This window comes from Haliotis rubra, unplaced genomic scaffold (assembly GCF_003918875.1).
Source record: "Haliotis rubra isolate DU_JTF1 unplaced genomic scaffold, ASM391887v1 Scf415, whole genome shotgun sequence".
NCBI classification, from domain to species: domain Eukaryota; kingdom Metazoa; phylum Mollusca; class Gastropoda; order Lepetellida; family Haliotidae; genus Haliotis; species Haliotis rubra.
The window spans coordinates 700568-721706 of NW_025767097.1; the positions used below are offsets into that span (position 1 = coordinate 700568).

At 41.5% G+C, this 21139-nt stretch overlaps 2 protein-coding genes across 9 annotated transcripts in view; both read right to left on the reverse strand.

Moving 5' to 3' along the window:
- Positions 1 to 6067: 6067 nt before the first annotated feature.
- LOC124288309 (myotubularin-related protein 13-like) lies at positions 6068 to 8142 on the reverse strand. Its single transcript, XM_046724820.1, has 4 exons — positions 8112 to 8142; positions 7440 to 7573; positions 6911 to 7042; positions 6068 to 6160 (listed from the first exon to the last, which is right to left on the reverse strand). Exons 1-4 carry the CDS (start codon positions 8140 to 8142, stop codon positions 6068 to 6070), a joined length of 390 nt encoding a protein of 129 aa, XP_046580776.1.
- A 3576-nt stretch (positions 8143 to 11718) lies between these two features.
- LOC124288330 (myotubularin-related protein 13-like) overlaps positions 11719 to 21139 on the reverse strand; it is a 113707-nt gene continuing 104286 nt past the window's right edge. For 6 of the 8 annotated variants that reach the window (XM_046724846.1, XM_046724841.1, XM_046724845.1 and 3 more), the window contains 6 exons: positions 15939 to 16108; positions 15298 to 15468; positions 14528 to 14632; positions 13874 to 14059; positions 12960 to 13270; positions 11719 to 11944 (listed from right to left, as the gene is read on the reverse strand). In XM_046724846.1, coding sequence (XP_046580802.1) covers positions 11845 to 11944; positions 12960 to 13270; positions 13874 to 14059; positions 14528 to 14632; positions 15298 to 15468; positions 15939 to 16108 — 1043 coding nt within the window. In that variant the 3' untranslated portion in view covers positions 11719 to 11844. Of the gene's footprint in view, positions 11945 to 12959; positions 13271 to 13873; positions 14060 to 14527; positions 14633 to 15297; positions 15469 to 15938; positions 16109 to 19708; positions 19748 to 21139 lie in introns of all 8 variants that reach the window. The other 2 variants (XM_046724842.1, XM_046724844.1) reach the window with 1 other exon arrangement.

Genomic DNA, 21139 nt, shown 5'->3' on the forward strand with positions numbered 1-21139 from the left:
CTGTCCTGTAAAGGTACTCATGTGAGGGTTTGCTCTGTCCTGTAAAGGTACACATGTGAGGGTTTGCTCTGTCCTGGAAAGGTACACATGTGAGGGTTTCATCATTCTTGTGATGGTTTCTTCATAAGGAGGAAGATGTCAGTAACAGTTATGTCCTAGTTTCTAATGGGACATTTTACAACATAGCAAGTGCCATCCTGTACAGCTGTGATGTGGCTTTATGTAATGATGTTCATGACCTAATGATGATAATTGTTTTGGTATGGCGAGTGTCATGGTTTATAGATGAGAAAAGGTTTGATGTTGTGATCTTCATGGTTTAGAGATGAGAAAAGGTTTGATGTTGTGATCTTCATGGTTTAGAGATGAGATACAGAACATTAGACTGGTAGAGGATTCCAAAAATGGAGGGGTTTTAAGATTTCGGACAGGGTAAAGAAACGGATCAGTTTGATTCCTCCAAACATTATGCTTCTTTGTCAGCTTGGGGAAGTGCTGTTCTCTACTGAGGACATGATGTTTAACCCCATTTTACTACAACTTCTCTGAGCCTTGTAAAGCAGGTGACTAGTTCATTAAATGAACAATATATTCTCAAACTTTACAAAGAAGAGTGAATGATTGGCAGACTAAAGTTGACAAATGGTTGCCATAACGGTGGAGTAGGTTGGGTTGTGGGTGATGGAAATAGAGGGCTTGAACCTGGAGGGTGTGATGATCTGGTTCACATGAACCATGGTTCTTTGTTGTAATTTCACAAAAACGTGTCCCAGTATAACGAGTGGTCATCGAAAAGAATACCAGTGTCATACTGAAATTTTATAATTCTTGATCAATATGGCTTAATAAAATGTGGAATCTACACCAGATCTTTACAACTAGAAGCGGAATTCAAACATCGGCTGTGATATAGACCTGGCATGTCCTAACTCGGCCATAAACAAGAACCTGTGGAACAAGCACAAATAGTTCAACTGAATATCTATGACACTTCATACTTTCTTCTTCAAAACTAACCATGGCATCTAAATCTACATCATAACCTTCCAAATTTACCCAAAACAAATAGTTGTAACATGCTTTTTGGGTGAACTGAGAGTACCATCTGCATTGGCTACACATTTCATAGTGGGAGTCAAACCTACTGGTTAGGCATGATAAGCAAACACTTTAACCAGTAGGCTACAGACAGTACTCCCCTCAATGCAGAATAGGGGACATTGATAGGATTGTTCTCTTTGTACGTATCGTGCCATGATCCCTGTCAATCTATTATTTGGAGTTATAATTCTCACATTCCCTCGGTCATGCATCCAAAGGGTACTGTCAATATAAGCCTTGCTATCAAAAATGATTCAGGTACCTACAACAGACTGTAACTTCGTAACTCTGTCATATCTGTGATCATGTGGATAGATATTCCTGCCTCTGTCAATGCATGAAGCATGCTACAAAAATGTCATGAAACTCAGGAGCCTACATTCATAAACAAGATACTTGGAAGGAAAATAGTATCTAGAACAGCATTGCAGATAGGCAGATAAAACTGACAGACTACTGTTCAAACAACAACTGCTGACAGAAACTAACGACTGTACATGATAAAATAACATCAATGTTGTAGATAAAAGCAGCCTAAATGTACAAATTATCTAATCCATCTTAAAATTTCCCACAAAAACAAGTAGATATACAACTAGGACAAAATTCAACAAATGAAAGACAACAGTTTTGCCACAAAGCCTCGGACATTCATTGGGTTCTTGCAAATTAATCTTCAGGAACCCTTTAAATATTGACTGTGAATTACGAAACGGCAATAATAAAATATTTATACTAAAATCTTGATTTCAAGTTTAAAAATGTATTAAATAATGGTTATTGTCATCAAATCATGACACTAAATGGCTATTACACAAGTGTGTTACATGTTCCAAGGTAAACTGAGTACAGGAAGTTATTGTTTAAGTTGACTCGGATTCACTCAGTCCTACAAAAATAGCACACACTGTACACCAACCATAGGAACTGTCACAACGGTAGATTCTAAACATCAACTGATGGCAATATACATTCACAGAAAAGGATGACTCAGCAGATTCAGGCTTGACAACTTATCTCCCTTGATGTCCATGGAAGCCAGTATGGCTTGAGGTGGTGTTTATGAATCATTATGCCCTACTAGTGAAGACAGTGTTACATGGAGCTGGTCAACAGTCTGAGATCAGATGGGTGAGTGAGTGAGTGAGTTGAATGTTGACTCGATGTCTCAGCTCGAAAGGAAAGTCAGGTGATGAGGCTGTATGCTTATGACTTCAGAAGGACTGGAATCCATCACCAATTACTGGAGATCGAATGAGCCATTATTCAGTTGGTACCAAATTCACATTATGCTTTTATCAACAGACAAAAAGATGTTTCAGGTCTGGCATGAATTGTGTTACGGATAGTGTGAATATTATCTCAGAGAAATGGAAGTTACATTGTTATGTTGCCCAATAAAAGGTAATATGCTGTACATTTTGTGGGGGCAGTAGGACGGTCTTTTAAACATTAAATGCCCTTTCTGTTTTGGGTTAGAGTGAAATTAAACATAAAACACACATGAACCTGGATAATTTCCTGCAAAGTCACATATCAAACATTACAAAAATACTTCGGTCGTATTCTCTTGTCATTTATCCATTGGATTAAACAAATTCACACTGAGCATGTCCAAAGGGAGACAACTCAGCAGTATTCCAGAAGCAAGGCTTATAAGGCTTTGTGGCAAGTCCTGTGTCTTTATGCCAACAACGCAGTTCACAGACTGTGGCAGATGTAATACTGAAAACATACCTATAAAAATATAAAGAAGAAACTATGCAAGGATGTTGTACCAAAAACTATATGAGCAAATAAATACATAGCCTGCTCCAATGGTGTTGAGTCTAGTGATGCATTATGCATAGAGCCAAGAAAACCATTGTTGAGCATCCATATTGCACTGATAGTGACAGTGGTTGAGAGAACCAAGTCTATATACATACATATACCATACACAATCCTCGTCTTTACCCTGTGTGGCAAGGCTGGTGTTTATACACTGTCTTACTGTTGAATAACAGATCAGTATTATATGATACAGGATTGATTCTATACATTTAATGCATGCCTTGTCCCTGAACATATCGAGATAGATCAGCAACTACAGTCAAATTCACATTAATATCAAGTCAAATCTAGTTTAATTAAACAAAGTCAAATTCACATATAACAATCAATCCCAGGTGTAACTGACAATTCAATACATAACAGATGGAAAAAAAACTAAGTTTGTCTGAAATTTGTCACCAGTTCTAATCTCAAGGAATGACAATATATTGACAATTGTGAATAACATACAGCATGTATACAAAAATTATTTTTGTTGTTGTTAGAAACTTGCTATATGCTGACTGTAGGCATAATTCTATTTTATTATGTGAAGTTGTCTTTTACCACCTAATTAGCTTATTCATATCTGATTCTTTTTCAGTTCTAAAAGAAATATTAAGGTGTGAAATACATACATTACATTTCATGGACTTAATGATGCCACACAAGGATATAAAGGGCTGGATGCCTGTCGTCCATGGCAACATTCATGACACACAGCAGCAGATTGTCCGTCATGGAGCAACAGTGTATGGATACAAGCACTAAGTCAAACAATGATGAAGTACGACGCACTGATCCCACAAGTCAACATCTCTAGAATACATCTGTACAGATGACTACCGGTACTCAATATACATACCACATACAGTTTTATACAAATACTAAAACTTGTGTTTCTGATACGGAAACACGACAATGACAAACGCACAGAAATCCGAAGCATGTACAGCGGCAGATGTCACATTGTCACATGTATAAATAAGCCCTGTCATTCATACCCGCTCACAGCACACACAACTCAACAAACGGCTCTCGTGTTTCTTCTATAAATGCAGATAAACTCAACCTGATCAGTCTCTTGACAAGTCTCATGCATGTTTGAGGAGAATGTGATCCAGTTGTGCACTAAAGTCTCACTGGTCCAGTGACTGAAGTGATCATCAATGACGACCCTGATGAAGGTTTAAAGCAGATCATATGGGCATTTACTCCTGTAAATGCATGCTTGACACCCGAAGTGAAAGTAAACAAACGTTTTTCAAAACTAATCATTGTTAGTAAAAACATAATGATATTCCAGCGATTACACAACTGCTGTCGTACATCGTCCTCTATCAGTCATGCCGTAGAACCTTGAAATGACATCATCTTGGAACATGGACAAGCAGTGTAAGCAGGTGCCCTAATCCAGGATATCCTCATCCTGGTGAGCCTCGTCCTTTATAGCTCGTTGCACTGGTACATGGAGTGTTTGAGAGTCAATGTTTCCAATCTGAATGGGTGACAGGATATGAGGACTCCCTAAACACTGGGCCCAGCAGTTCACTTCAACACCTCATCACTGGGCAAGGACACAAAAGCACCAGCCTACAGACAGTTTATCTAAGGATAGAGGTATCTTAAGAGCTAACAGAATTTCAGTTTATCAACTACCCATGTATGTTATGACTATTTGGGCTAATATATGTATCATGTTAATATGGAGACCTACTGGACTTCCCTGAATTCCAAAACGTTGATCCTCTTTCAGGAAAAGTTACCAGTGGCCAGATGACATATGTTAAGTAGACACTGATGTTCTGTGTGCTGTCTGTGAGCTGCTGACAGTGATCTACAGTATACTCCACAGTATCAGCAGGTGACAGACTGAACATCTTTGTCTGAACACTATGGGAACAGTATTGGCGGCTATGACAATGCAGCTGGAGTGAGTGAGTGAGGTTTTACTCTCATTCTCAGCAACAGTCTGTACACCATGAAAGGTGTCACTGCTACAATGCAATCCGAGAATTACTTTCTATTTATTTGATGATAATACTATGCTTGTGATTGGGATAAATACGATGAACATATGAGAGAAAGACAACAGTATTCTTGTGATAACTAAATAGTGGTTTTGATGGAGAGTTATAAGAGAAATGACATTTTTGTGATGATGAAGAATGTCACATTCCTATGATTACACAGTCTACCGTATTCCTGTGACGATGAAGACTCTAGTTTTCTGTTATGACAGGGTTACCGTATTCCTGTACCGTGAATTCTAGTTTTCTGTGGCGATGAAGAAACTAGTTTTCTGGTACAACAAGACTACTGTATTCCTGTGACGATGAAGACCCTAATTTCTGGCACTACAAGACTACTGTACTGCTGTGATGATGACTATGATACTGATTCGGATGAGGCCAGAGGGACTCATCACTACATCTGGAGGTCCCTGTCTAGATCCTGTACTCTCCAGGACACCAAGTATCCACGGGGCATCTACCATCAGTTCTGTGCATGTCTACATCTAATGCTGGAAAGTTATGACTATTGGACCACCGACTCTACTAGACGACCTGTAGAAAGAGGCTAGCGACTCTCTTCCTATAATTATCTGACAGTGTAGCAGAGATCAGGTTCATGCATTTCCCAGGGCACGGTGTCATGTGAACAGCTACATGTGGTTTACAGGTTTACATGTGCGCACATTGTAACGCTGGTATTGCAAATACTCCCAAGTTTGAGTATTACAGATTGAATGGTTCCCATTCTGGTTTAGCTGTGCACCACAGGGCTCGTCTTCCATACACATGACTATGGCGAAAAATATAGCTTGACTCCATGTAAGTTGCGTCTCAGAGAGCCAAGTATTCTTTGGGGACGATTGTACGATGAGGCCAAGTTTGACCCTGTGAACGATTCAGTGCTGGTTGAGATCTGCAGAGTCTTGACTATCACCCACACTCACGTACACTCACAAAACTTGGTCATGCTTCCACAAATACAAACTCCTGTACAATCTGGTCCAATCTAGTTTAAGCTGGCTTCAATCTGTTCCCTTCAAAAGTGTACCACTCTTGCCAGTATAAACTGGTCCAGTATCTATCCAGCCACACTGTTGTCATGGAAACATAGCACTTAATGTCTGGCTTGCTAGTGTTCGCTACTGTATACAGCTCTGAAGTTTGTCTATCCACTCCTGGGCCATAACAGGGTTGGCAGCCATGAAGTTGTACTGCCTTCGAACAGTGCGGATCTGTAACATCAACAGGAATATCATCACCACATTGACACATTTGGTGTTGGTTGTTAACACTGCACTCAGCAACATGTCAGTTATATCAGCCTGTAAATAATCAACTCTGGACCAGACAATTCAGTGATTGATATACTGAACAATGATAAACGCCATCATGATCACATGGAATCAACACGCCTCAAGTTAATTCAGCAGATGTTGCTGTAAACTTAACCAATCCAGGTCTCCCTTGGTGGAAGGTATAAACATAACTGAATACATTCGTGATTATACAGTATCCCTTCATAAGCCATTAAACCTTTCAAGATCTGGGTTAGAATTGATATTCAGCAATCCATGCTTGTTGCAAGAGGCGACTAAGAGGATCCGGTGGTCAGGCTCACCGACTTGGTTGACACATGTCATTGTATCCCAATTGCATAGATTGATGCTCATGCTGTTGATCACTGGATTGTCTGGTCCAGATTTGATTATTTACATACCGCTGCCATGGAGCTAGAGATTACTGAATGTGGTGTTAAGCAACAAACAAAATAAAACAAAAACTCATTACTCATTCACATTGCCACTACTGGGGGCTGTGATTCAACTTACTGCAATAAACATGACAAATATATCCAAACAAACTCCCATGACTGATTATAAAGAACATAATGAAAAACAAGTATGAAATAAGAGTACTAGAGTCATGACAAGAGAACATAGGTTGACTGGACCTCTCATCCTGAGTTATGGAGCAGCTCCTACCTCAAATATAGAGTTTTCTTCTGATTTCTTGGATGCACCAGGGTGGTTCTTGACGGGCTGCACAGACTCCACTTCAGCCAGATCAATGAAGCCTTTACAGTTCCCGTCCTGTATAGCATCGTAGTAGCGCAACTAAACACAAGAAACAATTCGTCACTAGGATTTTGAAGTGTAACATTGCTGTAGGGCAAGGTATATGTTACTCATGTTTTCATAACACTGATTAGTGAAGATGAGACACTAGTTATATTAATAATGAAGCAAAAGATAAGCCCACAGATTGGTCCAAATATACAAGTCATTTGTTTCCACACAGAACAGCTTGTCGTTCACAGCTTCTTGGAAGGTAGAAGTGAAAAGTCATATTTTTGTAATCAACACATTTGTTCAAGACAGCAAACCACTGTTGTGTTAGGTCAAAACTACATTCCCCCCAACAGCTACAAGCTCAGTCAGTCACTGGAACTGGACACAGTAAAAACAAACCACACTCCCACTCACCTGATGTTTCATGGAGTCCAGTACAAACCAGCGCTGTTTCCACCCCTTGAGCAGCGCCCGCCCCCTGTTTGTACAGAAACCCCTCGTGGGTGCTGTGACTACAGTCACCCAGACTGGAGGGGAAGTTTTCGAAGGCTTGTGTGGTGGCTGCGGACAGAGTATCTACGATACAGAAACATCCCATACAATATGTTTGTTGTTCCAATAATCCAACATGCATGTCTGATATAATATTGAGCATGTCTGATATAATATTGAGCATGTCTGATATAATATTGAGCATGTCTGATATAATATTGAGCATGTCTGATATAATATTGAGCATGTCTGATATAATATTGAGCATGTCTGATATATGTCTTGAGGAATAATTCTGTATGGAGAGGAGTACACTGTCAGTGTTTGACAGGTGTTTCTAGTCAGACACTGTCCTATTTTAACATGTTTGGTAAGTATAGTTCTGTAACTTATAATATATTCATGGACAGAAACAAGCACCTTGCAGAGGGCACAAAACTGAAAGTTCATCTGACCAGTATGGGGGGTGGGTAGCCTAGTGGATAAAGTGTTTATTCATCATGCCTCAGACCCATTTTCGATTCCCCCCATGGGTACAATGTGTGAAGCCCATTTCTGGTGTCCCCCGCCCATGGTATGGCTGGAATGTTGCTAAAAGCGGTGTAAAACCATACTCACTCACTCTGACCAGTACGGTCACACTCAAGATACATGTGGACATGGTATCATCTTGAAACAAGGCATGTAGGTGTATTCTGCTTATTGCTACTGATGTACTGATCCACACATGACTTACCAACAGAACTAGAGCTGGCATCAGAGCCTCCTGTCCGTGATATACTGGAGCTGCTAGCACTGGCGTCGGACATCGTCTTCAGCTTGGTGCAGTTCTTGGGGACTGATGGCTGACACTTGTCATGGCAGTTGTAGCCACAGTCGACACAACGCATTCCTGAAAACAGAGCACAGTTGAGTGAGTGAGTCTAACACTGTTAGATTGTTACATGAATCTTACCAACCAGTGACAGTCTCTATTAAGAGCACTCACCTATCTTGGACAGCCCCCAGAGCACATGGTCCAACAATGCAAACACCCACCTGTGTTGGATAGCCCCCAGAGCACAATATCTAACAATGCAAGCACCCACCAGCCTTGGACAGCCCCCAGAGCATATGGTCTAACAATGCAAGCACCCACTTGTCTTGGACAATCCCCAGAGTACATGGTCTAACAAAGCAGGCACCCGCCTGTCTTGGACAATCCCCAGAGTACATGGTCTAACAATGCAAGCACCCACCTGTCTTGGACAATCCCCAGAGCACATGGTCTAACAAAGCAGGCACCTGCCTGTCTTGGACAATCCCCAGAGCACATGGTCTAACAAAGCAAGCACCCGCCTGTCTTGGACAATCCCCAGAGCACATGGTCTAACAAAGCAAGCACCTGCCTGTCTTGGACAATCCCCAGAGCACATGGTCTAACAAAGCAAGCACCCACCTGTCTTGGACAATCCCCAGAGCACATGTCTTGGACAATCTGTCTTGGACACTCCCAGAGCACATGGTCTAACAAAGCAAGCACCCATCTGTCTTGGACAATCCCCAGAGCACATGGTCTAACAAAGCAAGCACCCGTCTGTCTTGGACAATCCCCAGAGCACATGGTATAACAAAGCAAGCACCCGCCTGTCTTGGACAACACATGGTCTAACAAAGCAAGCACCCACCTGTCTTGGACAATCCCCAGAGCACATGGTCTAACAAAGCAAGCACCTGCCTGTCTTGGACAATCCCCAGAGCACATGGTATAACAAAGCTAGCACCCGTCTGTCTTGTACAATCCCCAGAGCACATGGTCTAACAAAGCAAGCACCCGTCTGTCTTGGACAATCACCAGAGCACATGGTCTAACAATGCAAGCACCCGTCTGTCTTGGACAATCCCCAGAGTACATGGTCTAACAAAGCAGGCACCCGCCTGTCTTGGACAATCCCCAGAGTACATGGTCTAACAATGCAAGCACCCACCTGTCTTGGACAATCCCCAGAGCACATGGTCTAACAAAGCAGGCACCCGCCTGTCTTGGACAATCCCCAGAGTACATGGTCTAACAATGCAAGCATCCGCCTGTCTTGGACAATCCCCAGAGCACATGGTCTAACAAAGCAAGCACCTGCCTGTCTTGGACAATCCCCAGAGCACATGGTCTAACAAAGCAAGCACCCGTCTGTCTTGGACAATCCCCAGAGCACATGGTATAACAAAGCAAGCACCCGCCTGTCTTGGACAATCCCCAGAGCACATGGTCTAACAAAGCAAGCACCCACCTGTCTTGGACAATCCCCAGAGCACATGGTCTAACAAAGCAAGCACCCGTCTGTCTTGGACACTCCCCAGAGCACATGGTCTAACAAAGCAAGCACCCGTCTGTCTTGGACAATCCCCAGAGTACATGGTCTAACAAAGCAGGCACCCGCCTGTCTTGGACAATCCCCAGAGTACATGGTCTAACAATGCAAGCACCTGCCTGTCTTGGACAATCCCCAGAGCACATGGTCTAACAAAGCAAGAACCCGTCTGTCTTGGACAATCCCCAGAGCACATGGTATAACAAAGCAAGCACCCGCCTGTCTTGGACAATCCCCAGAGTACATGGTCTAACAAAGCAAGCACCCGTTTGTCTTGGACAATCCCCAGAGCACATGGTCTAACAAAGCAGGCACCCGCCTGTCTTGGACAATCCCCAGAGCACATGGTCTAACAAAGCAAGCACCCGTCTGTCTTGGACAATCCCCAGAGCACATGGTATAACAATTAAAGCACCCACCTGTTTTGGACAGTCCCCAAAGCACATGGGTGCAGTAGTCATAATACAGGGGGGTGGTGAAGGTGGTCTTCTCGAAGTGATGGGGCTGGGTGAACATCCTGGCCGCCTCACCCAGCATCTTGCCCCGGACCAGTATCTCTAGGGTGGAGCGCTTGTGTATGGAGCGGCCATGAGACCGGACCATCTGGGTGTTGAACGACACCTGTCGCTGCACATGATCGCGGTGTGGGGACTCCAGCTTGTCCCATTGTACCTTCCACTTCTGGGGCAGGTGACCCAGGTCCGTCTCTAGCCGATGGGTCTCCTGCAAAACATCAGGGTCATGTCTCAGTGTGTGAGTCAGAAACTTTTACCATCAGTTACACAGTGGCTTCTACATAATAGCCTGGAGACCAAACAAACCAGTGGCTGAAAGCATGAGCACCATGCCATGCAATGAGTGGAGTCCTTTCACAATTAAGCTTATCTCTTAATCGTACATGATTACAGAAAGGAAAATCATCAAAGAGTGATTTAATTATTATGCTAATATTTGCATAGAGCCAATATCCAGCTCATCTGCTCAAAGGTGCTTTGTTTTTCCCTCGATCATTGGATGTCAAACTCAAATGGCACATCGTATTATCAGTTTCAACTCCCTTGGGATCATAATGTGGCTTTCCCATCCTTACGAGTTACCCTTTCACATCTGGGTGGACTTGGACACATAGTCACAGTACTTTGTCCAAGTCTACTGGAAGTTGCAACTAGGTGTTTGCATGTATTCATGTGGCCACCATCTGGTCATTACCAGCGAATTCGTGGGTTCTTTTAAGTGCACTGGGGTTGTGACAACACATCTGGTCACAGGTGGGCTCGATCCCTGCACTTCAAGCTTGCTGGATCACTAGCCTTGTACACAGCTCGCCTACCACGCCCACGATTTAAATGCATGGCCTTTTCAAGACTGAGCTGTTAAGTTCAAGGCCTTCAAGTCAGTATGAACCCTGCTTGATAAATGACATGTCTGATTTCTTGGAAAAATATACACGGCACTTTGGTAATGAGTTCAGTATTTTACAAGGGTTCTATGCTTAACAATGTTTGTACTCATTACAGCAGCCTGCTAAAAAAAAAGGTTTGGCCAGTGACAGATCTAAAACATATCAAACAATCAACCAAGCCTCCAGGTCTGACCACTTGATAAACCTATGACTGACTGACTGAGTTTAGTTTTACGCCGCTTTTAGCAATATTCCAGCAATATCACGGCGGGGGACACCAGAAATGGGCTTAACACATTGTGCCCATGTGGGGAATCAAACCCCGGGTCTTTGGCGTGACGAGCCAACGCTTTAACCACTAGGCTACCCCACCGCCCCGATAAACCTATGACCAACAGAGGCAGCAGTGAGGAATTCTGACATGCTCAACTGGAACTGTCCAACAGAGGCAGCAGTGAGGAATTCTGACATGCTCACCTGGAACTGTCCATGAAAGTAGTTGGGTTCTTGAAGCATGATACTATCGTAGCAGGCATTTAGGATCTTCCTCCGAGAGATGCCCATGGCCTCTGCTTCCTGGTCCTCATTCTGCCGGATCTCCTTGGTTACGACCTCCATGTCAAAGGTGGGGCCGTGTGCGAGATCCTCAGCCAGGTAGTAGTCCCAGATGCGAAGGTTGGAGATGTTGGAGTAAGGACGTAGCACCTGGGAGGCGGAACAATGTATTTAACACTTCTCAACTAATGACACCATACACAACAGGTTAAACTTGCAGTCAAATTTGAGAATGAAGTCACTTGAATACACTAAGGATATATTCCATCAGTGTGTCTAGACATGCATGTAATAATTGACACTTCAGTTCTGTCCCACATTCTTTAAAAAGAGCATCTGTTTAATCCAGATGACACTACCTATTTCTAACATTATATGTTTTCCCTCAGTTTAGCACCTTGTTACGGTTCATACATTGCTGTGACAAAAGGTTTAAGAGTCTCCTTTGAACCAGCAAAATAGAACACAGACAAGTCTAAAATATTCAATAATATATTGAATAAACAATGAGCAAACTACAATGAATAACAATACAGATTTCTAATACAATGCAATTGAGTCACAAATCTAAAATATTGCGTCACAAATATAAAATATTAACTCACCAGAGTCTTGACATTTACAGTGAGAGCAGATATACTGATTGAAGGTTGTTTACAATGACAACAGTTGAACAGGCAAGCACGTTCAGCTCTTGAGACAGATGTGTATAACTCCAGTCATGTGATAATTCCCGTCACACAATGCAACAACCAGCCTTTATATAGCTCTTACACAGTTCTCGAGCATTCTAGCAAGGCTAGGCTCCCTCATTATTCTCTCAGAACATTAGGTGATTTTCTCGAACATACGACCGGAAGTCAAAACAAAATATAGCCAGCCAAGGGAGGCAACTCTGAAGTGCTATCAAAAAGGTGTTTCACTAAGAATACTATTGCCATTGAACATATATGATGCTAGATGCGAGCCAAACCCCACACTCAAAACTTTAAGCAAAGTGACCCATAATAACTATCACTTAATCAATGTGATATTACAAATGACAAAAAACCCACTCTCATAACAACCTTATCAACCTGTACTTAGAGTCAAAAGAAAAGAACCCTCAAAGAACACATCTATTCCCCACCAAACCTAGTACATCTTTAACCAAAAATTGACTCACCGTGTCTCCATCTTCGGGCTGTACATGAAGTTATAGAAAGTGGCTGATCGTCTGTGCTGCTTCTCGATGTAGTCCCAGATGGACCCGCCAACACTTGTGTTGGCCGTGTGTTTGGGGGAGAAGCCGCCTAAGTCCTCCTCCCCATCATCCACCTTGGAGGGACGTTTATCTTCATGGAGCCAGCCCGCCTCCACACGCTCAAACTCATTGTCCAACATGAATGTTCGGAATCGGTTGGAGACATAATGATACGCCACAACCTTGAGGAAGTGCTGGTTGAACTCAAAGGACAAGGGGAACTGGCGGTGAATCTGGGAAGAACAGTTTGCATGTGTGTGATTGATAGATTGGATGATTGATTGATTGGGTGAGTGAGTGGGAGTGAACACTATTTCAGTTATTTGTATTTTGTGCAAGGTGACTCTAGGATTTGACCTGTAGGTCACAAGGGACAATACTCAGTACAGATAAAGCACCTTACATGTTAGACTTATTGTTATCTCTAACAGTGATACATTGTATGAGTTCTGGTTTCATTATTGTATTTCAGGTTAATGTTGGAAGAAGCCTGAAGGTTTTAGGTTGTAGCAGTGCTTATGTACAATATTAACAGGCTAAAGACTATACACAGGTAAATGTGTAAATCCTTGAGCAGCAAGTAGCAGTCACTGTATCCTTAGCCAACGTGTGTCTTATATTGTTGTGTCAGATCAGCAATTGCTATGGTAAAAGGTAAGTAACGTCAGCCAAAATATGAACAGCAGTATTTTCTTGTTAACCCAAATGTCAGCACAATTTGACTTATGTCTTAAACTAATTATCAGCACAGGTGTTTGCTCATTAACCGACCTATCAGCACAGGTGTTCATCTTGTTACCCTTCCAGACAACAGGTGTTTTTACTCATTAAAGTACCTGATGCACTACGTCCAGGAACTGAAGGAAGACCGGGGCGAAACCGCTAGCCTGGTTGGCAGCTGTTTGGTTGCTGCGGTGTGTGAAGCGATGACCGAAAGACAGCCACTCCTTCTCCACCAGAGCCTTGAACCCCTCGATTGTCCTATAGTGTGGGTCCAGCAGGATCTCCGCCACTGCCACCACCTGGGGAGGAACGACACAGTCAGACTACAGCTTGCAGCACATTGTCAGTCACACTACAGCTTGCAGCAAACTAGTTTGAAGGAAACTCCAAATTCCAGTTTAAATGTAATAGCATTGGATGGGGGGGCTGATTGGCTCCAGCACAGGATTCACACCATAACCTACAGGAAACTTGTACTTTATACTAGTTTGAAGGATACTCAAAACTTAATTCACTTACAGCTTTCATGACACTCCTATTTCAGGAAATTCACATTACACCTTGTAGTAGACTCCCAACTTTAGAGTATGTGAAACATCATCGTCATCATCGTGGTGTGATCTCTCTCTGCCTGGTGCCATGGTAAGTTGAATATGGTGATACTAGAATCTATGGAGTGTCTCCAATAAGTGAAGTTCCAGCAGTTAATGAACAGGTCACTGGTGTGTACCTTCCACCTACTCCTAGTGCCCTGTTGTACTACGTACCTGTGAAGTGACGTCCCAGCCGTCCTCCAGACAGATCATGACGGAGGATCCCTGTACGTCCAGCAGGTCCACTGTGGCCCCCGCCAGCTGCATCACATTCTGGATCTGATCACAGGAACAGATGGGTCAGTTGAGCTCCAGGAATATATGGTATGTGATGTTATGTAAGTGGGTTGATATTATTTAACATAGCAGTCTGCAAAGTTGGCCTCTGTGGTGGCCTTGATCAAGTTTGGACAAAGCAAGCAAGATATTGAAGCATGGGCAGTGTGCATGAGCAGGGTACATGCCATCAGCCAAATAAAAAATGCCTGACCACTCCACCATCTCGTTGGCTCTTACAACAAGAATAGGATAATAGGGACACATTCTACTAAGGAATATAACAAGCAAGTGTTGCAATGGAAATATACTGATATCCAGATTCTCCATGTTAATGAGTACACAGGCCATGGAAAGTTGTTGATAGAGCACTCTAAATTCAGTGGACTCAAAGAAGCCAAAATACATTTGATTTCCTTTTATTCATTAAACCCATCACTACTTTACTTGACGGAATCCAGGAGTTTTGAAAAAAAACCCAACAAACAACAAAAAAAATCCACTTGTTTTACCCATGTTGTAATAAGTGTAAAGAATGATATCACTTGAAACATGGAACAGTTTCTATTCATATCTGTCCATTCATTTCAGATCAAACCTTTCTCATACCAAGGCTGGAGTTAAACAAGAAAAACAAAATGGCCACGAGAGGAGGCCATGTTCCATACCTGCAGCAGCCACTCGGACTCCTCCACAGCTTTGTAGAAGTTGGCCTCTGGTGACAGGCTGCTTGGAACACAAGCACGCATCAACTTCTTGAAGCTGGCCTTCACGTGGCGCACCTCGAAGAAGTCCAACGGGATGAAGTCACACTTCTGAAACGACTCCATCTTGATGCCCTGTGGTCAGAAATACATTCACCTTCACTGAAACAGATTCTCTACCCTGGTGAAATAGGGTGGTGTAGTGGATTACCGAACATTCACCTTCACTGAAACAGACTCTCTACCATGGTGAAATAGGGTGGTGTAGTGGATTACTGAACAGCAATGTCTTGACTCCAGAATACCATGAAACCAAGCTAAAGTTTGTTGTCGAGTTGTTTATTGTAATATACCAAAGTCAGCAATATTCCAGCTGCATCACAGGACAATCTGTTTAAAGCCATGGCTGGACTAGGCAAACTAGTGAATGACAACTTGAACAATGTTTCAAGCAATCAGGCAACGATGATGCTCGTCAGCCAAGTCCCCAAGACTCACCACACAACCCAATCTAATTGCCTCTTCTAGCAAGCAATATAGTGATGGGGAACCTTTTTAACCATGCTGTTTTACTGAGAGACAAAGGGACTCCCTCATGAACCTACCTTCATCTGGGTTTTCTCCCCTAGCACGTAAAGGGACACTCGGTGAAGACCCTGCACAGAGCTGTTGATGAGATCACCACGGTGATCTAAGCTGCCATTTTGTGCACGCGACCTTGTGTCTGGAGAGCTGAAGCGAGATTTCTCCCGCAGACTTCCAATCCTGTTTAGAGCTGAAATATCAAGAATAACCATGACAAAATGTCCACAGCAGAGTTTAATTAACCTGGAATGAGAGATACATAATAGCATTGTGCAAAATATTGATTTTTATACTCAAACAGATGTGCATTAAAATGAATAATTAATATCAGAATTGAGTAAAATTGCAAAACTATATGCTATTATTCATCACATGAACTTAGTATGAACAACATCTTACAAGAAGAGAAAGGTAAAAAGAAAACATCCCTGTTTTTCATTAAACAACAAAATTGAAACACACATTAGCCACAAAACAATCATTTTAATTTGAGGTTAGCATAATGAACACAAACAAGCAAACACTGACTTGATTTGAACATAACGTTAAACAGCTATCAAAGAATAATCAGAAAATTAATGTTTAAAATATCAAACAAAAGTTGAAAATTCTGCAATAAGTTAAAAAGAAAAAAACTAATGCTTTTGAAAATATAACATTTTTAGCCTCAATGAAACCTCACATGTTACAGCACACAGTTTAAATTTGAAAACCAAAAAATATGTAAACATATCCCAAAATTAAATCTACCAAAACAGATGCAAAGCTGCACAAAGCAAAGACAACGTTTGGAAGACAATTTCAATTTTGATCAATGTAGAAACACAATTATGGATGTATATTTGTGAGCAAGTATAATATTCTTGACATACACATAAAACAAAGCCAACCCTGAAACACATGAAGTGGACTTTGAATGAATATATGAGCAGAAACGTGAAGCCAGCTGAGCTTATCAATGATCAATAAGAATATCACACTTGTTCATTATTTCTATTATTCCATGGGGTGGGTACCGTACCAGGATATGCTAAGTGCAGCCATCTAATGAAATGTCACCACAGTGCAACTACAAAACTAACCTGATCCAAATCTAAGCTAGTACCCTCTTGCTCATCTAGGGTATAAAAGCAGTGTTATACCTAACATATGTTAACATACTTTCAGCATTCTACTATTCTAACTTAAACCTAAAATAAATCTTGTTAACCAACTTCAGAAGAAATAATTTTATGCAAGACTCAATAAATTCACTAAGCACGTAAGCTTAAAAAGTTCAACTAAAAAGGAAATGAAATAAATGACTGATGAAATTAAATTTGTTAATGACAGCTCATCCGAGATACAGCAGACTGGAAGATTGTCAGTAGAAGCACATTCATTGTTGTGGGTTGCCATGCCTGGATGTAACCCCCGTATCAACCTGCTCATGCTGCCCATGTGATAACATGGTGCCTCGTACAGTGATATCTGCTTCATTCTTGCTCCATTAGTAGTTTCTGTACAGCTTGTTAGAACACAGAACTACTGTCACAGTTGGGTGGAGAGCGGGACAACACTTACGAAGTTCTATCATGGAATGTTGACAGTATTGTGAATAGGACAACAATGTTTCAAATCTATCATGGATTGTTGACAGTATTGTGAATAGGACAACAATGTTTCAAATCTATCATGGATTGTTGACAGTATTGTGAATAGGACAACAATGTTTCAAATCTATCATGGAATGTTGACAGTATTGTGAATAGGACAACAATGTTTCAAATCTATCATGGAATGTTGACAGTATTGTGAATAGGACAACAATGTTTCAAATCTATCATGGAATGTTGACAGTATTGTCAATAGGACTACAGTATTTCAGATCTATCAAGGCATGTCAAGAATTGCAAGTAGGACCACAGTTTTTTAGATCTATCACAGCACGTCATGTGTCAGTATTGTCAACAGGGCTACAGTATTTCAGTATTTTGATTTCAAGTGCATCGATACATTGGTACTGAATTTACATTTTGCTATTTTTGGACAATCTAAGTAAGTGAGTGAGTTTACTTTTATGCCGCTTTTTAGCAATATCCCAGCAATAGCAAGGCGGGGAACACCAGAAATGGGCTTCACACATTGTACACATGTGGGGAATTGAACCTAGGGTTTTCGGTGTAACGAGCGAACACTTTAACCACCAGGCTACCCCAGCGCCCCTACAATCTAAGTAAGGTGTTGACAGATAGTATCATAGCTCGGGGCAAGCTTGGGTTGGGGTGCACAATCGAGGAATACTGGCAATAGCTTGCCACTGGGGCACCGATCAGGTCTTCTGGTAGATGTTGGCCGTGGATCTAACATCACAGGTTCAGATATTAGGGCAGGGTGATGGCATGATATCTGTATTTGAATTTTGAGTATGTTACTTATAAACAATCAGGATCATAACTAATTGAGCATACCCTCTTCCAGCCTGATATAGTGTACATGACAGTAAAAGTATTGAAGTTAACTGTTCGATCTCTTTTTGACAATACTAGACAAATCTTATGGATAACAACTTCTTGATTTATTTTACACAACGTTTCTGGACTGCTTCTTGTCCGTTCGTCAGGTGGATGACGAAGGGGCAAGAACTAGCCTAGAAACGTTGTGTAAAATAAATCAAGAAGTTGTTATCCATAAGATTTGTCTTGTATTACTACACCAACTTCTAAATGCCTTTGAAGAATCTCTTTTTGACACTTGCCCTGGCAAATGACACATATTATTAATAACTTGAAATCAATATAAACTGAAAAGGCTAAATAGAAAAAGAACCCTGACTTAAATATTTAAAAAAATATTGGTGCTAAACAACCAATCATACTCAGTGCCAATGTGGTATAGGAAGCAAAAATTATAAGGGACAAAACTCTGAAGATCCAGGTTAGAATTGACCTCGAGTAACCCATGCTTGTCGTAAGTGAAGATCCAGGTTAGATTTGATCTTCAGTAACCCATGCTTGTTGTAAGAGGCTCTAACGGGATTGGGTGGTCAGGCTCGCTGACTTGGTTGACACATGTGATTGTATCCCAATTGCGTAGATCGATGCTCATGCTGTTGATTACTGGATTGTCTGGTCCATACTCGATTATTTACAGACCGACGCCATATAGTTGGAATACTTCTGAAGGTGTCCTCCCACTTGTGAGAACTCCCAGTTGTGAGACACTCACTCTTCTCAACAAATTGCAGCACCTGTAATGACTGAGTCCCCTGGCCTAATTTGTAGCTGTTTCAACTTTGTAACCCCTAGAGGGCGGTTTATATACAACTGTGACAGTAGTTCTGTGTGACTAGTACCACCTGGATCTCATGTGTTATTGAACTAAGATTAGTTATGCATGTCACCAGTAGGATGTGCAGGATTTTAACAGCTATATGATCTTGAACACACAAACAATGAATCTGTATGAATATACATCTAGTAAAACCTTGTACACCCAACTAATGAAACATAAAATGACCTTATCATTACTCACAAGTTACAGAGAAAACTTTTCAATGAAAAGCGACGTCTGATCAATCATAATAAAATGGCAACACTGATTCAGCTGCCAAGCCAATTTTATCTAAGGAGTAATGATAAACATGAATATGTACACATCTGCTGTGAGATGCAACAAGTGATGGAGATACATTGTTGACAGACTGTCCTGAGGTGTAGAAGCAGACAGCTAGCTATCATACAGTGACATACGCCAAACAGAAAATAAAGGGGGACGACTCATGCTATACACAAGGGAAATGGTAGATTACTTTGCCAGCCTTTCCGCGGTCTCCTCGGCATTGTCAGAACTGCAAAGTCAAGTTTAAACTCCTGTGTTGAAATGTGTTCCTGTTTATGACCTGGGAAATACTGGATGTGTTGATAATAAACAGTTCTTTACATTGTTACACAGCCCAGCCATTAATGTACAGGTATTGGGTTACTATTTCCAGATTTTAACTAACTAACATGATTTTGTTACCTCTTGATGCTTCTGTTATGAAGCCTTACTTGAGTTCATGTCAAATCTTTACATAACTGAATTATTCTATAAACAATTTACATCAAGGCATTTGTTTTTCTGTCATTACTTGTATGCCTGTAATGGAAGTGTGTAAATATACTGAAAAACTACATGTGCCTAAGTAGCATCTAAGTTCGAAAGGGTTAATATCATTAAGCGGAATATTATTTCACACATCTTGTGTAATATGAGCTGAGAAAAAACACTTTGTAACATTTTCACTTCTATTTTCACAAATATTGCAGACTTTGCAGATCTGTTTATCAGAAAAAAGCAAATACTTTCATTCCAAAACAAAGATCTGATGGTGAAGCAGATGTTTCAGCCATACTGAAGACAGGAGAGGAAGGGTTCAATGATCACCCTATCTTACCTAACATTTCCACTTGACATACAGTAATCAAATGAACGTGGGCTCACAGATAATTAATACAGTTTTGACTTATTAATTTCTACTGCTAGAAAAGAGAAAGAATGACTATTTCTTGTTCAACACAGACATGAGAAAAATAAACTAGAAGAACAGAGAGAAGACCTGTAAAGAATGGATAATGAATTATAACACCACTTGTTAGAAGCTGGGTACTGGAGCAAGCCTGTTAATGAATGAAGCATGGCAAGGGAGGCAGGCAGTGGAAGCACTGCCGGTTGGCGAGACCCACAGTGCTTCCAAGCAGGATGATGTTAATGTACAAAGATTGTCAAACTGTCACCATCCACGACATTCGTGCAATCACTGGACACTTCTTGAATGGAAACATGTCACAGTATCCAATAACGACTGTATCTGTTACAGGATCCAAAATGTGTCATAAAACAATGACTGACCCCAAAATACACTGAGGGGGCTGTTGATTAATGGTTGTGGAGAGGTGTTGACACATGGTTGATGTGGACACATGGTTGATGGGAGATGTGGACCCATGGTTGATGTAAGGTGTGGACACATGGTTGATGGGAGATGTGGACACATGGTTGATGGGAGATGTGGACACATGGTTGATGGGAGGTGTGGACACATGGTTGATGGGAGATGTGGACACATGGTTGATGTAAGGTGTGGACAGTGGACACATAGTTGATGGGAGGTGTGGACATATGATTGATGGCAGGTGTGGAAAATTGGTTGATTGGAGACGAGGACACATGGTTGATGGCAGGTGTGGAAACTTGGTTG